The following is a 16,098-nucleotide window of genomic DNA, read 5'->3' on the forward strand; positions in this document are numbered from 1 at the left end:
GTTTGTCTCTCTCCCTTTTCCTCTCTCAAAAAAAATTCAGTAAAATATTTTAAATAAATAAACTTTAGGCAGAGAGACTATCACCAATAATGTAATAACTTTGAATGGTGCCAGGTGGGTACTTGAAATATCTGGGGAACCACTCTGTAAAGTAGATGGTTGTCTAAGCACTAAGCTGTACCTCTGAAATCATACTGAACTGTTGACGGTAGACTGTAGTTGAGGAATAAAGAAAATGAGAACTTCGCGGTCCCAGTTCATAGCGGAGGACGGCACGTCAGCAAGCCGCCCAGTGTGCGCCAGGGGCAAGGACTCAGGCCGCCGCAGGGCCAGAGCACTAGCATTGCGGGTGTCTAAGACCTGGGCCCGGGAGCCTGGGTGGATGGTTCTTCCGCGCTCAGAATGCCTCCCTGCCCTCCGCCGCCGCCCTGCAGGCGGCACGGGGTTCTGCTGGCAGGACGGACGGACAGATCGACGGACACTCATGTCCTGGGCTGTTTGGGATTGCTTCGGGGGCGCTGTCTCAGCTTCTGTCGCCTGGGCTGTTTGTTTCCAGGAAAAGAATGTTTTTTTCTTTGATATATGCCTAAATGTTTATTTTTAAGTGATGTGACTTTTTAAAAAAAGTATTAAAGTTTATTTATGTGGGAAAAATGTTTTCTATATTTCTGACTGTTTTTTGTTCTTCTCTTTTGAAACCTCTAGCCAACAAGAACATTAGTCATGACAAGCATGCCAGCTGAGTAAGTACTCGTCGTTTGCAGCTTCCTACTCAATACAGGCTTGTTCGCCTCTGTTTCACGCCCTGCGGTGCTGTGCTTTCGGCGATTCTGAGATCTGTATCCCTGCGAGATGCGGGATCCTTCGCACCTGAGTTAGAGATCACCGGGAATTTGAAAGGTGGTTCAGAGACGGAGCGGTTTGGCCCTGAAGACCCTGTGAGCGGATGAGCCGGCCAGCAGAGGTTTTGCAGGATCTCGCTCGTCCTCTTCCCTGCTGCCCGCGCTCTGTGTGTCCAGCGCCCACGCCATGCATCACGAATGTTCAGTCCGGGAGCATCGCTGCCTGGCTCGTCTCCCTCCCAGCCCTGACGCAAGCTCCTGGGTGGGACGTGTGTGGAAACGGGCGTCCCCACGTTCCGTGGAGGGTTCCCGGCGTGCTGGCACGCTCCTGCGTCTCCTTACACATGCAGCACAGTTCAGCCCTTCCAACAAAAATACAGCACCGGTTCCTGTTTACCGGGGGAAACCCTGTTTCTTCGTATCAGTCATAGGTTTTAAGGTTTTGAGATAGGCATCAAAACTTGGGGACATTTCCGTGAAAACAGGCCGCAGACGGGGTGCACGTAGACCACGTTTGGTAATACTTTTAAGCTATGAATGTGCCCCAGATTCAGCCCCGTTCCCTCTGCAGTGTGCTTTTTGGAGAGGAGAGTTTATTTGTGAACGCACTGACTCCTAGTGTGGCTTAGGAAGCCCTGCACACCCTGGCATTTCTGTGGATTTGCGAACCTCGCCAGGAGGGGGGAAGCGGTGTGTCACGAAAGCATTAGGAAGCAGGGGAGGAACAATGGAGAGGTACTTGGTAAGGAAGTAAAATTGGAAGATTTTTTTTTTTACAAAGAGTCTTAATGCATCAGTGCAGTTTACCCAAAGGTTTGATGTGACAGTTCAATGACAGGGGCCTTTTTCCTCCCCTTAATGGAAAAACTGTGTGTGACTCTCAATAAATGTTATGTTTTGCCTACGAAATATGCAAGCGAGAGAGGGCAGGCTCCTGGCCACCGCAGAACGGGCAGGTCTGTCCAGGGCGCCCCGGTGCTGTGGCGTGGCCGGATTCGGCCCTGCCTGGACCGCGTGGTGGGCGTTGCAGCCCGGCCAGTTCCCAGACATTCAGAGTCAAGGTCTGAAGGTCTTTCACTCCCCCAAGCGTGCAGGGCGGGTTGAAAAGAAATCAGGACGTGAACACTGTAGCCGAGATCACTGTAGTTTCAGCTTTCTGTTTTTAAATTCTGTGCAATCACCTTGACGTTCAAGGCAGGGAACACTTATTGTGTTGATTTCTTTTTCCCTATTTGATAGAAAGCAGAACATCGTCACCCTGGTTGTAGCCAAGTTGAAAGGCTTTTCACTAGCCCCCGAGGTGTGTGAAACCACCACGCACGTGCTGGCCGGGAAGGCGCTGCGCACCCTCAATGTGCTGCTGGGCTTGGCGCGTGGCTGCTGGATCCTCTCCTATGAGTGGGTGAGTCTGTGCTGGGGGAGGGTGTAACCCGACACTTTGTCCTCCCATTGGGTGAGTCAGTGCTGGAGAGAGGGTGAAACCTGACACCCTCTCCTCTGAGTGGCTGAGTCTGTGCTGGGGGAGGGTTCTAAGCTGACACCCTGTCCTCTGAGTGGCTGAGTCTTTGCTGGGGAAGGCTTCTAACCCCACACCCTGACCTTTGAGTGGGTGAGCCTGTGCTGGGGGTGGGTTCTAACCCCACACCCTGTCCTCTGAGTGGGTGAGCCTGTACTGGGGGTGGGTTCTAACCCCACACCCTGTCCTCTGAGTGGCTGAGTCTGTGCTGGGGGTGGGTTCTAACCCCACACCCTGTCCTCTGAGTGGGTGAGCCTGTACTGAGGGTGGGTTCTAACCCCACACCCTGTCCTCTGAGTGGCTGAGTCTGTGCTGGGGGTGGGTTCTAACCCCACACCCTGTCCTCTGAGTGGCTGAGTCTGTGCTGGGGGTGGGTTCTAACCCCACACCCTGTCCTCTGAGTGGCTGAGTCTGTGGGGAGGGTTCTAACCCCACACCCTGTCCTCTGAGTGGCTGAGTCTGTGGGGAGGGTTCTAACCCCACACCCTGTCCTCTGAGTGGGTGAGCCTGTGCTGGGGGTGGGTTCTAACCCCACACCCTGTCCTCTGAGTGGCTGAGTCTGTGGGGAGGGTTCTAACCCCACACCCTGTCCTCTGAGTGACTGAGTCTGTGCTGGGGGTGGGTTCTAACCCGACACCCTGTCCTCTGAGTGGCTGAGCCTGTGCTAGAGCTATGATTTCTTACACCAAAGGCATTTCAGGAGTTTGGGTCAGCCAGCGGTGGATACGAGAGTTGTGCCCATGCACACCCTTGTTTATTTGCACACCTTTCTGTGGGCGGTGGCAGTCCTTTTGTCCTTGGAGTCTCCTCCTGGCTCATCACCTTCGCCGTGGCTGAGCCCTCCCGGAGCGAGGTGTGATGAGGACCCCTGGGCTGCGGGAAGAAGCAGCTTAGAGCCGACTTGGAAGGAAAGTGCACACTGGGTGTTCTCATGGCCGCATGCACTTTCTGCTGTGTCTGCCCAGGAAGTGATGTGACCTGTGTCAGGGTGGTTTAAAAAGCCAAAGAATTCAGTGGTTGTTTTTACAGATGGATTTACTTAGGATGAAACATGTACATTTAATCCCATTTGGATATGTTTTATCTTACGCGGGTATATTAGTAACATTGCTTGCCCTCATTTTTGTGAATTAAAGGTAGTTTTGTTTTTTAATCATTATTTTCAATATTCATAAAAATTGATCTATTTTGTTACTGTTCCTATTTTTCCTTTGCTCTTCAACCTCTGGCCCCTCCATCAAGTTGCACGCTGGTGTCATCGGTTCTTGTGTTAGTCCTCTGCATCTGCTCAGTCTCCCCCCGCCCGCCCCTGCCCGAGAATGCAGTGCACGAGCACTGTGCTCCTGTAAGCCAGGAGAGCTCTACCTGCCAGCAGACCGCAGATGAAGGGTGGGAGCCGCTGTGGTCTCGCTCCCGTCTCACGACTGAGCCCGGCAGCGCTGTGGTCCACGCTGCTGAAGGCATCAGTGCTCATAGTCCTGCAGTGGACAGGTCGAAACTGTCCCAGAATGTTCTGTCTGCACTGGTGGTCGTCGGGGACCACCTCACCTGCTCAGGCTAGTTCTGACCCCAGGGACTGGCCTGGAAGAGCATTTATAAGTCCAGCTGCCATGAGTGGATGTCCGTCTTCTTCCCCTCCGATCCGCAGTGTATCTTCATCAGTCAGCTGTTCCTCCCTCACGTCCCAGAGGAAAAAATGTTCTTCATCTTTTATGGACATATCATCCGTCCTTCATTCGGTCCCCACCCGGCTCTCCCGGGACTCTGAGCAGGCCAGAGGGGTCAGACGTGAGCTCTGCCTTCCCTCTGCCGCCTGGGTGCCTCCCCGTCTGCCCAGGGCGCTGCCCGTGGTCTCTCTAGTCCTGTGGAGGAACGGAAGCAGCTGCAGGTCCGCTGGCCTGCGGAGTTCACCGCCCCGTGTGAGGGCGGGGGGAGGGCCTGTTACCTCGCAGACTCCGGGCTCCCGCGGGATTCTCCAGGGCTCGTGCCTGGAGGGAAGAACCCGGGGCACTTGTCTCATAAGCAAGTGGATGAAGTATGTGTGCAATAAGGAAAGGAAAGGAAAAGGCATTTAGGTTAGAGAAGGATAAATAAAAATGTGTTTCTAGACAGCACGATTGTCCATGTAGACAGTGGCAAGAAATCTACAAAATCGCTCTTAGAACTGATAAGTGAGTTCACCAAATTGTCAGCATACAGCAAGTAACTTAATGTTGACATTGGAATATTTCAGTATAAATCTAACCTAATAGTATGTGCAGAATCTGTATGCAGAACACTGAGATTTAAAAAACCAAAGAACTTCCCGGCCGGTGTGGCTCAGGGTTGAGTGTTGACCCTGCACCAAGAGGTGCCGGTTCGATTCCAGGTGAGGGCACATGCCCAGGTTGTGGGCCTGGTCCCCAGTGGGGGCATGCAGGAGGCAGTGATATTGTTTCTCATCAATGTTTCTCTCTCTCTCTCCTTCTCTCTTCCTCTCTATCTCTAAAATCAATAAAGAAAAAATATGTTTTAAAAAATGAAAGAACTAAATGAGAGACACCTGTGTTCATGGACTGGCCGATTCCATGTAAAGTGCCACCCTTCAAAACGACCTGCAGCCTTGGCCGGTTTGGCTCAGCGGTTAGAGCGTCGGCCTGCGGTCCAGAGAGACCCGGGTTCGGTTCCCGCTAAGGGTACGTACCTTGGTTGCAGTTTGTCCCCGGCCCTGGTTGGTCGTGTGGGTGGCGACCACTCGATGTGTCCCTTTCACGTCAATGTTTCTCTCTTCCTTTCTCTCCCTCCCACTCTATCTGAACAAAAAATGGAAAAATGTTCTCGAGTGAGGATTGAAAAAAAAAAAACCACCTGCAGCTATAACACATTCCCAGTCAAAGTCTCAGGAGACTCGTCTGATGATGTGGACAAGCCAGTTCTAAAATGTGTGTGTGGAGGAAAAGTACCGAGCATAGCTAGACATTGTGACAGAGAAGAACAAAGTTGGAGGACTGTCACTACCCGATGTCGGGCGTCCTTTCCGAAGGCACCGGGGTGTGGGCAGGACGGATCGTGGAGTAGAAGGGAGAGTCCAGGAGAGACCCATGCACATGTGGCCACTGGTCTTGACAAAGGTGCGAAAGGAACCCACGGAGAAAGGGCAGTGTCTTGGACACGCAGACTGGCGCGGCCGGACATCTGGGTGCCGGGAAAGGAACCCCGCCTCAGGCTTTACACGGAAAGCCCCTCGGCGTGGCCCCAGACCCACGACATGAAAACCCTCAGAAGTGTGCCTGGGAGAAACCTTCACGGCCTCGGCTTAGACAGAGTTCTCAGCTGCAGCACCGAGCATGCTGTGTGAGAGAGAATTGCTAACTTACGGTTCATCAGAATGAAAATGTTTGCTCTGGAAGGGAGTTCGGAGACCAGGAGAACATGTTTGCACGTCTGTGACACAGGACCTGCCTGTCCCCAGAATGTAAAGAATCCTCAAGATCGAAAAAAGGAGAAACAACCGAAACCCAAATCTACCCCAAAATGTTTTGAACACGGAGATGCACAGATGGCAAATTAGCATCGGGAAGGTGCTCCACGCTGTGAGTCGTTAGAGAAGGACCGTTGTCACGCGCGTGACACCCCACCACACGTGTGGAAGGACGGCTGAGCTGCGGAGCAGGGCGCCAGGCCTCTGCCGGGACGCCCAGCCCTGCACACGCACATGCGGCTGCGGGGCGGGGAGGCGCAGCCACTCAGGAGTTTGGGATTCTCCGGTGAAGTCCGGGATGCACTTAAAGCTCCCCCGGCAGCCCCGCTCCGAGGTCATCGCTTAGAGGAATCTGTGCGTGAGTGTTGGTAGCAGCTCTGCCAGGTAGCACCAAGCCTGGGGACAGACACATGCCCCCGTGGGGGGCTGGGTGGATGGACCTGTCAGGAGGGGCGCTGACCCCACCAGTCCGTGTGTCCCGGGTTAACCTGCTCGAATGCTGTAAGGACAGGCCGAGCCGCGGAGGGAGGACCGCCGTGGGAAGCCAGAGCCTGGAGCTATCCCTCCGCAAATCAGGACCCACCAGGGTCTCCCACAGCCCCCACCAGAAGCCGGGAGAGCGGCTGGACCCGATTCTTCCTCAAAGCCTGCGGAAGGACCCACACTGCGGACACCTTGCTTTTAAACAGAAGAAAGACGGTTGAGAAATAGCACATGAAGGGAGAAAACGGCAGGAGAACGCTTACGGAAAGAGTCAGGGAGATCGCCTTGGGCCCCACCCTCCAAAGCTGCTCACACTCCTCCGTGTGCAGAGATCCCAGGGTGCCGCAGGGAGCCAGTCCCGAGCCGGGGAGGGCCAGCTGTGCAGACCCGCCGGGGCACAGGGGACCCGCCGGGGCACAGAGGACCCAGAGGACCCAGAGCAGCCGCCCTGGAGCTGGAGCCGGCGTCCTCAGTGCGCCAGGCGTGCGGAGCCCTGTGTTTAACCCGTTTTATATCCCCGTGTCGTGGTTTTATGTTATGTGACTCGTTATTTTGAAGACTTGAGCCCTTTATTTTTTACTCTTCAAGGACAGTTCACGTACAATATTAGTCTCCTGTTTGGGGTGTACAGTGTGGGCTAGACGTCCATACTCGACAGCTCCCCAGTGTTGCCGGCACCCTCCTGGCAGCGTCCGTAGCCACTGCGATATTGTTGACTGTTCCCTGGGACCATTCTGTGACTGCTGATCTGGGCTTCGTGGCCCCTCCCCCGGCCCCGCCCCCTCCGCTGTGGCAGCCAGCAGTGGCTCCCAGCGGGTGAGTCTGCTTCTGTGTCCTGTGCTTGTTTACTTGCTCTTTAGATTCCGCGTGTAAGAAAACCCCGTGCGGTGTGTCTTTCTCTGCCTGACTTCCCACTGAGCGCAGTGCCCTCGAGGTGCCGGTGATTCTGACCAGTGGTGCAGCACTCGCTCAGAAGTCAGTGCCACGTTTCCTTCACCAGGCCACTGAGTGCCACCGTTTCTCTGCAAGATGTGACCTCTTCTCTGACTCCTCTAGTCACTCCCTTCCGCCAGGACGTCAGGAGTCAGGAGCCGTGTATTCGGAGGTGAAGACGGCAGGAAGAGGCGGTCACCGTTATGGGGACTGCCCTGAACACGCGTGCACACGATGTGGACCGTGCCTGTGCGCTCTGCGCAGGGCTGTGTCCACTGTGCTCACGCACAGTGCCCGCGTTTCCAGGACGTTGCCACTGAGGCCCCACAAAACTGGAACACAAGACCCAGGCCACCGACGTTTTAATAGTTAGTGGGATAATAATATGCAACAAGAGGAAAGAAAAACTCAGTACAAGGTAGTTAAATGCCAAGCTATCGGGCTTGGCCTAGATTTGGGGACTTCGTAGGCTGGGGGTTAACCTCCATCTTCCCACAACGAGCGTCGGCTCTGTTGAGCTGCCTGGGTGCTGGGAACTGCCCGGCAGCCGGAGGGAGGTCTGCATCCCACCAAGTCGCGGTCCCTCCTGCACGGGGTACAGCCCAGGTCACCCATCCATCTGTCAGCTTGTGTGAGAGCTGGGAGTTTGCAGGCAGGGGGCAGGAACAGTGACCAGGAAAAGTAAGACCTGACAAATTTAGCCTCACAACAGAAATGACAGTGTAGTACCTCACCCCCAAAGAGCGGCAAACGCCCAGTGCTGTCCGCCGTCACCTCAGCCCACGTGCAGAAGGGGTGCGTCCCCCGCAGTGAAAGAAGGTGTTCGGGGGCCCCGGGCCGGCGGCTCTCCTGGTGAGCTGTGACAGCTCAGGCCCAGGAAGGGGGAGCCGGGAACCTGGTGTGGCCTGGCTGGACGCTGCCCAGGTGAGGGCTCTCCTGTCGGGGCAGTGTCTCGGGAGATCTGAACCGCCACTCCTCTAAGGCCGCCGCGGCACGGCCCCTCCTAGGGTCTGCCCTGCCCACATCGCAGAGTGCCGTCCCGCCAGGCGCCTGCTCGGATCCAAGGGCAGTCTGGTGGGCTCTGTGTTTCCATGGAAACAGCTGCAGGCGCCCCCGACCTCTGGCCTGGACTCCTGGGCATTGGGAAAGGACAGCACTGGCCCAGCGTGAAAGGTCTCTTCCTGCACAGCAGCGTCCGGTGACGCCGGCGGTGCTGCTGTCACACCCGCACCTGGGGGGAGCCTGGAGACGCTGGCGTCTTCCCTGCTGGTCAGTCTTAGGACAGACCTCCTTTCGTGGCCTCTCTCTCTCGTAAAGGCCAGTCTGACACACGGCGAGCTTGTTGGGGGGGAACAGTTGCCACTGCTGTTCACACGGCCACCCCGTGGGGCCCCGAAGCCAGCGTGGACGCACATCTGCCACCCGGCCGGGCTGGGCCCCGCGGGCCGAGCCTTCCTTCGGGGCCAAGATGGCCCGCGGCCACGCCGTGAGCTCCAGGAGCCCCTCTGAGGGGGACGCTCGGCGGTCCCTCCCTCCCTCCTGTCCCCCGTGCAATTGGGGGGATTCTTAAAATATTCTTTTTGGCTAGCAGTACGAATTTGCTTCCAAGGAAAACACGCCTGAGAATGTTTTCATTTCAGGGTTTGTTGGTCTTCTCGGGAAATTTCTCGTAGAGTTCTAGCCGTTCTTCAAAATTAGATGTTGTATGTGGCCCGCTTCGTCTATCCAAAAAATGATGGTGATTTTATAACAGAATTCAGTTTGAGATTTTGTTGGGTTTTTTTTTTTGGAAAAGCAAGTTGGCGGTTTCTGCACGCCCCCGGCGGTTCCCAGGACTTCGCTGAGACGCCGCCCTTTGCAGCCCAGGGAGGGACGGCCCCAGACAGAGACAGAGAACGTGGAGGAGCGCGTTCCCTGCTGCTGGGAGGCGGGGGCAGCGCAGGGGATTGGAGATGTGATTCGACCTCTGGGTCCCGTTAGAGCGAAGCCTCTCTCTGCTGTGCTCGGCACAGCGCCAGGAGGGGTCCCCAGCTGCCCTGCCCCCCAGCTGTCACGCACGGGCGTCTCCCGTCTTCTCTGCTGCCTGTCTTCCGCCTGGCTTCTGGGGTGCATGACCTGTCTTCTCCCTGCTGTCCCCTCGGCGTGGAGCTGCGCCCCCTGGGAGACGGGGCACAGGTGGAGGGGTTTCAGCCGTGTTCAGGTTAGAAAGTCTGAGCCGCTTCCGAGTGAGGCTTGGGCAGAGCCGTCCGTCAGTCCGCCGTGGTGCAGGTCTGGATGTAGACACACCTCTGTCCTGCCGCCAGGCCTCCGGACAGCACGTGCTGAGCAAGACGGAACGCGTTACAGTCCAGGGCTTGTGGGTCGAGAAGTGATGTCAGGATGGACCTGTTTTCATGAAGTAAACAGTGATGTAGTCTGGGCTCCCTCACGGTGAGTCCGGGCAGCGGTGGGACCAGGGTCGGCCGCTGGCACCAGAGGGAGCCCTGCCGTCCACACTGGCCTTGACCGCAGAACGTGCACAGCTGACACCGCTGCCCCGGTGCGCCACGTGGCCTTCCCAGGAGACCCAGGGGTCATCTGTAAAAACGTATTTCAAACTTGAAGTTGGCAGATGAACTTCTGGACACATCCCAGGAATAACAGAGACAGAAGGTGCTCGATGTTCCACCTCCGTCTCCAGGGACCGGGAGCTGTCGCAGACGTGGGCCGCGGCCCGGTGCAGGCCCAGGAGATGCCAGCTGACGGAGGCCTCCGGCCGGGGTCTCTGTCGCTGGCTGGAGTCCGGAGGTCTCTCTTCTCAGCCACAGCTCGCCCCTTGGTGAAGTCCTTCCGCCTCAGAGAGCAGGGTACACCCGCCGTCTCATCGGACTCGGCAGACGGCGGCGGGGGAAGGACCGGGCTGTGTCAGTGATGCCAACGCTGGGAAACCCCTCCTCTGAGGAAACACGCGGTGCAGGGGGCGCCGTCCTGGGCGGTGAGGTCACAGCAGAGTGGACGGTCGTCGTCACAGAAGCGCATCCTGTGTGCAGGCCGACAGATCAGCCACAGACCTCGCTGCTCACTCGAGAAGCCGCTGGCCAAGGTCCAGGCTCTCTGCGGAGCTGAGCCTCGGCCGCAGAAGGGGTGCGTGGGGTCCTCCGCCCTCCTCTGCCATCCGCTGTTCATCTGCACGTCCCCTGTGCTTTCCCCGAGGGAAGGGCAGCCGCCTGCCGCCTGGAGAAGGCGGGGCCTTGCCCTTCGCGGGGACCCTGGACCGTGCGGGGACCTTGGACCGTGCGTGGACGGCCGGCTCCTCTGTCCTTCGCAGTGACCGGCCGTGGAGCTGGAGGAGGGAGCCGGCTGTGAGCTCACCTGGGGGTGCAGGCGCTGGCCCTGTGCGGGAGGCCCCGTCCCCACTTCCGGAGTTCACACCGCTGCGCCGGTAGTCCGGGCTTTCGTTTTGGAAGGGTGCCGAGGGGTCTGCGTAGTTCCCCTGGCGGGAACAGCAGCGCCCGGGTCCCGAGGCCGACCTCGTGTGGGGCGGGGAGTCCAGATAGCCCTGCCCGAGCTACCCCACTTGAGCTCCTCTGGGCAGACAGTGGTGGGGGACACTGGGGGACAAAAATGTTTTCAGGTTTGGGGTACAGTAAAAAATTCTGATCTGTACATATTGGGTGTGAGATTCCTATTAGACATTCAAGTAGAGATGCCACACACATTAAGTGTGTGAGAGTGTCTGTGAGTGTGTGTGTGTGTGTTTCGGGCGAAGGGTCAGACGGTAGATGCTCACTGGGGAGCATGAGCACGTAGATGGGATTTAAAGCCTCGGTACCTCGGGAGTGCGTTTAGGACGAAGCCCTGGGCTGAGCCCACACTGGGAGGTCGGGGGAGGGAGGAGAAGCCACGCGGGGGGAGTCCAGCAGGGGGAGTCCAGCGGGGCGGGCGGCAGCAGGTGGCACAGGAGGAGGGCCTGTCTCCGAGGAGAGCACCTGGCTGCCGAAAGCTGCTCCAGGGCACCTCGGGCGATGAGCGGGCAGCACTCAGGCAGCGGCGAGGTGGCGCGGGCAGCGCGTGTGCAGACTGTTTCTCGACCTCTCGCTGGACCGCGAGGGAGGTGCCAGTCCTGGGAGCCGGAGGGGCGTCCGTCGGAAGGGCTCGGTTTTGTTCGCACGAGTCGGGAGCAGCCGTGTGAAGCGCCCGAGTCTGTTGGCTTTACCAGGAACAAAACAAAACTGGGTGAAGGTTTTGTGTTTCAAAACAAAAGTTGCTGTGTTTGGCCAGCTGTTCGAATGGATAAGGACGGAGAAAATCAGCAAATGAAGTGGTTCGGCTTCGACTCATCGCTGCCCCTTCTCTTGGGAATTATGGCCTTTGGGGGCCAGACTGTTTTCTCGCTTCATTTTGTTTAACTTGGGGCCGCTGAGGAGTGATTTTTTTCCAGCCTCCAATTACTGTCCTTTGCCTGTGGTTGAGAAGTCTGGGACCTCATCTCAGTCCAAGTCGAGCTGTGTCACAAGCAAAGCTCATGTCAAGAAAAAAACGTTAGCCACCCCCGGTGTCATCACCATCTGACCTTGGCACGCGCTGTGAGTCCGAGGTTCGCACCTGTCTGGCACCTCCACGGAGCAGCTGCAGCTCCAGTAACAGCACAGAGTCGCGGGGAGTCAGCCTGACCTGAGTCTCGGGGACACTTGGAGGACGGTCTCTGAATGCCCGTCACTGAGATGTTTCCAGCGACCTTGGGACGTTGTTAACGGTCCATCCTTCTAGGTTTCTGAGCCCTGTCCCTGAGTCACCATAGGTCGCCCAGGAGCCTCGTGCCTGAACCCCGAGGGGGCCTGGACCCCGAGGCGTCCCTGATACTGCTTTTGAAGAGAGCTGATCAAGGAAAGGCTGGACTTCAGGAAGCCGTTGTACGTTTTTCAAAACTATAACTGACAACACTGTCCGTTTCATTACCTGGTGCTTTTTACGTGTGGTTCACGCGATGCATTTCTCATGAGAAAGAAAATCTCTAACTCAGATTCTTGCAAAGAACCACCAGCACAGGCGTTGCTCTGTAGCTGGAATGCTGGGATTATTGTCTGTGCTGGTGATGATCATCTCCACTTTGTTTTCACAAAGAGATGTTTCTGCTATTTATTTTAGTTACATTGGAATGTGTTATATTTATTTCTTTGTTTTCGTTTTGATAAGAGAGATACAAGCTTGTGTTATTTATAACGAGGTTCGGGCTTCACACTTAACGGCGCTGGTGAAATGCTGGGTCACCCTGGTCTTTGCTTAGCGGTGTGTGAAACGTGGCTCCCAGTGAGCAGCTGAGCTCTCAAATCCAAGACTAATCCGTTTTCAGCCCGCAGGCTGGGGCGAGGGGGACCCAGGCTGCAGCAGGCTCGCGCGGCACCCCTCATGCCGCGGGTTCCCTGAGCCGGTCCGAGAGGGTCAGCCTGCAGCCTCTCCCCCTGCAGCCTCTCCCCCTGCAGCCTCTCCCCCTGCAGCCTCTCCCCCTGCTCGCCGACGTTACTCTCTGCCGGCTCCTGTCTCTTCAGAAGGGAAGCGCGTTCCCGGCTACTGATTTCTAGGACTTGACGGCTTATCTTCTCTGTCTTGGTCACGTAGTTCGTGCCGAGGTTTCGGTTTCATGCCACGTTTTTCAAGACAGCCACACAGTGCTTTTTAAGCCTTAAGAACACGAACTCCAGGGACCCGCGTTAAAATGCAGGTCTGGCTCCGCGGGCCTGAGTCCCAGCTCCTTGCTCGGCTGCCGGCCCCAGGCGATGGGCAGGCTGCTGGCCCGCGGTGCTCTGCAGGGGCCAGCGGGTCGGGGGAGGCGGGCTGCTTCCCCCACGCTCCTGTCCGGCACGTGGCGCTCTCGGGGGTCTGTGTAGACCGTCCCCGCTCCTCGGCCCTGTGACCCTTCCTGGAAATAGGCCTGAGTTCATCCCGGGTCTGGACATGGCTTGACGTTTAGTGAATCGCTCCCAGTCGCATTCCTGGAAAATGGGGAGTCTTAAGTTTGAATTCCACTTCTCCTCAGTTCCTGTCCCCGCCCCTCCTGGCATCCACTTCCAGAGCAGCCCGGGGCGATACCGTCTCCCACTGCCTTGGAGGGCGATGCCCCATTCTGTGGCCGCACGCCAGCTGCCGTGGTCCGGAAGGAGGATGGACGAGGGAGTGGATGCCCATCCTAACCCGCCTGTACGAGTCTGAGCAGTCAGGCAGCGAGACCCTCGCGGCCAGTGTCCTTACCTAATGCACTGCTCAGGGAGCCTAGTTACTGTGATGCGCAGCGTTGCGGGGTGCCTGTCCCTCACCGTATTCAGTCCACAGCTTCAGGGAATCTCGAGAACACTGCTCGGGGCGAGAAGACCCAGAGTCAGGGAGCTGACTAGCGGTTACCGGGGGGCGGAGAGAAGGGGGAGTGAGCAGTGATCACTCAGTGGGTACAGGGTATGTCCCTGGGGTGAGCGAAAAGTTCTGAAAGTAGAAGGAGCGGTGGTCGCACATTGTGACTACACTAAACACCATGGCGCACTCGAAAATGGTTCCTTTATGTTACGTGACTTACACCTCGATCTGTTTTTAGAGAGGGGAGAAGAGGGGGGGAGAGAGAGAGAAACAGAGAAACATCGACGTGAGAGGGACACGTCCATTGGTTGCCTCCTGCACAGCCCCGACCAGGGCTGGGGATCGAACTGCAACCCAGGTACATGCCCTTGACCAGAATTGAACCCGCTACTCTTTGGTCCGCAGGCTGATGCTCTAACCACTGAACCGAACCAGCCAGGGCTCACCTCAATTTACAAAACCACGTGCGGGAAATTGCCTCATTGAGGCAGGCATTATATCTTCTGTATAGGGTTGTGTTTTTGTTTTTTTTGTGTTTTTTTTTATCCTCACCCGAGGATATTTTTCCATTTTTTGTACAGATAGAGTGGGAGGGAGAGAGAGGAAGGGAGAGAGAGAGAGAAACATCGACGTGAAGGGACACATCGAGTGGCTGCCACCGCACGACCAACCAGGGCCGGGGACAAACTGCAACCTAGGGTTGTGTTTTTAAATAACTATGGAAATACAAAGGAATGGCTTACTTTGGAACAAACGTTATTGCCTTGAAACTTGGCCAGCTCAAGTTGGTCTTCTCAGAAGGCAAGACCTCCTCTGATTTCTGGCTCCAGAGTGGTCAGGACCCAAGCGCCCTATTATCTGTTATTAAAAATTATACTGTTGATAGCCCCAGTTTTTTCTCCCGAAGTTTAACCTAGATATAACTTCATTAACCACTTGGATACTTTTCGTGATTTATAATGATGTGTACTGTGTTCATGCCTGGACGGTCAGCTACCTTGCCTTTCATCGCAAAGCTGTGAGGAGAGGGAGGGGGATTTAACCCAGGTCGTGGATTCTGGCTTCGTAATGCCCTGTGCTGTCTAGTGGTGGAAGACACAGAGGTTCTCCCTCTGAAGATATCCCAGCAGCAAGTTCTCGGAAGGTCTTCTTGTCTGGGAACATCGCTTACCTTCAGAACTGAGTCAAACAATCTGTAGATTCTGATGAGAAAAACCTTTGTAATATGACATATTATGTTGTTAATTTAGAATCGCAAAACAAAAAGGTAATTACTATTTTAGTTATTCTTCTGTAGGTAGGAAAGAAAAGATTTGCCTGCGCCGAACACGTCTCTGCACCTCCACAGTTGGTGGAGAAGGGTAGGGAGCTGAGCCCCGATCACTGGTCCGGGATTGAAGTAGAGGGTAAAGCCAACTTTTGAACTGTTTTGAAATTAACCAGACTCCCCGGGTTGTGTGTGGCAGACGGTCCTCGCCGTCGGATTTGATCGGAATCGATCGGCATGTGTACGATACACATTCTTCCGTGTGCGGAGTATTGTTGACATTCCCCCGGCAGGCCCTGCTCTGTTTGCCTGCCGTGTTCTCACAAGCTCTCTTTAGTACCGTACCTGCTGCTGAATTTAACAATTACATATGGCAGGTGGCATGCTCTAGAGGCCGGTCCGAAACAGTGATCAAGTCCTTGCAACTTAGAATAAACTTAATACGATTATAACAAGAAACTGTAAATCTTAATAAATGCTTTCAACATGATCAGTAACGCTCTCAAGTGAATTAAATCTGCTTCATGTTACAATTGTAGTTTTTATACCAGCAGTCATTATTATTTTGAGTGATTAATTTTTTTAAGTGCAACCTAAAATGTCTCTTATAGGTTTCTTTTTCTTTAATCCCAACTTTCTTTCATTACTCATAGATTGAAATAATTCTGTATTTTCCCCCTCACTTAAAAAAATTTTTTAGAAGCCAAAAATTAAGGATACCTTGTTTAGACTGTATACTTATTTGTGAATAAATTAGAAATTTTTTAAACAGCTGAAGAAAATTTCTTGGGAAAATAAGAAAATACTAAGAAATAAAGGTGAATGTTGAGAAAAATAATTTTATTGTTTTTGTTTTGGAAAATGACGTTTACTAATATTGACTATAGTGCCTTTGATCTCAGAATTTTCTGATTCTTTGTGGAATAAGAAGTTGAGGCAGCTAATGAAATTACCGTGACAAGTAGCCAGCACCTATACTTTCATATTTAAAAGCAAAATGAAACTAAGCAGAAAAAGCCTTGTGCTTTCCATAGAAACATTAATTTGAACACAAGAATACTTTGGGCTTATGCTATTCTGTTATTATAATAAACCAAATTAATCTGCTTCACCGAGTGGTTCACAGAACTTTAATGCTCTTGCTTTTCCTCTTCTGCATTGTATTGGAAGTCCTAGCCAGTGCAGTAAGACAAGAAAAAATATATATACCTACAGATAGGTACAGGAAGAAGTAAAACTGTCCATTCACAGGAAACATGATTGTGTACAT

At 54.7% G+C, this 16,098-nt stretch overlaps 1 protein-coding gene across 6 annotated transcripts in view; it reads left to right on the plus strand.

Annotated features, from left to right (window-relative positions):
- MCPH1 (microcephalin 1) overlaps positions 1-16,098 on the plus strand; it is a 178,691-nt gene that overhangs the window by 51,520 nt on the left and 111,073 nt on the right. For 5 of the 6 annotated variants that reach the window (XM_036249619.1, XM_036249620.1, XM_036249621.1 and 2 more), the window contains exons 9-10: positions 706-743; positions 2,082-2,244. In XM_036249619.1, coding sequence (XP_036105512.1) covers positions 706-743; positions 2,082-2,244 — 201 coding nt within the window. Of the gene's footprint in view, positions 1-705; positions 744-2,081; positions 2,245-4,857; positions 5,025-16,098 lie in introns of those variants that run through there. The other variant, XM_036249624.1, reaches the window with a different exon arrangement.

Source organism: Molossus molossus, unplaced genomic scaffold (genome assembly GCF_014108415.1).
Source record: "Molossus molossus isolate mMolMol1 unplaced genomic scaffold, mMolMol1.p scaffold_m16_p_9, whole genome shotgun sequence".
Classification (NCBI taxonomy): domain Eukaryota; kingdom Metazoa; phylum Chordata; class Mammalia; order Chiroptera; family Molossidae; genus Molossus; species Molossus molossus.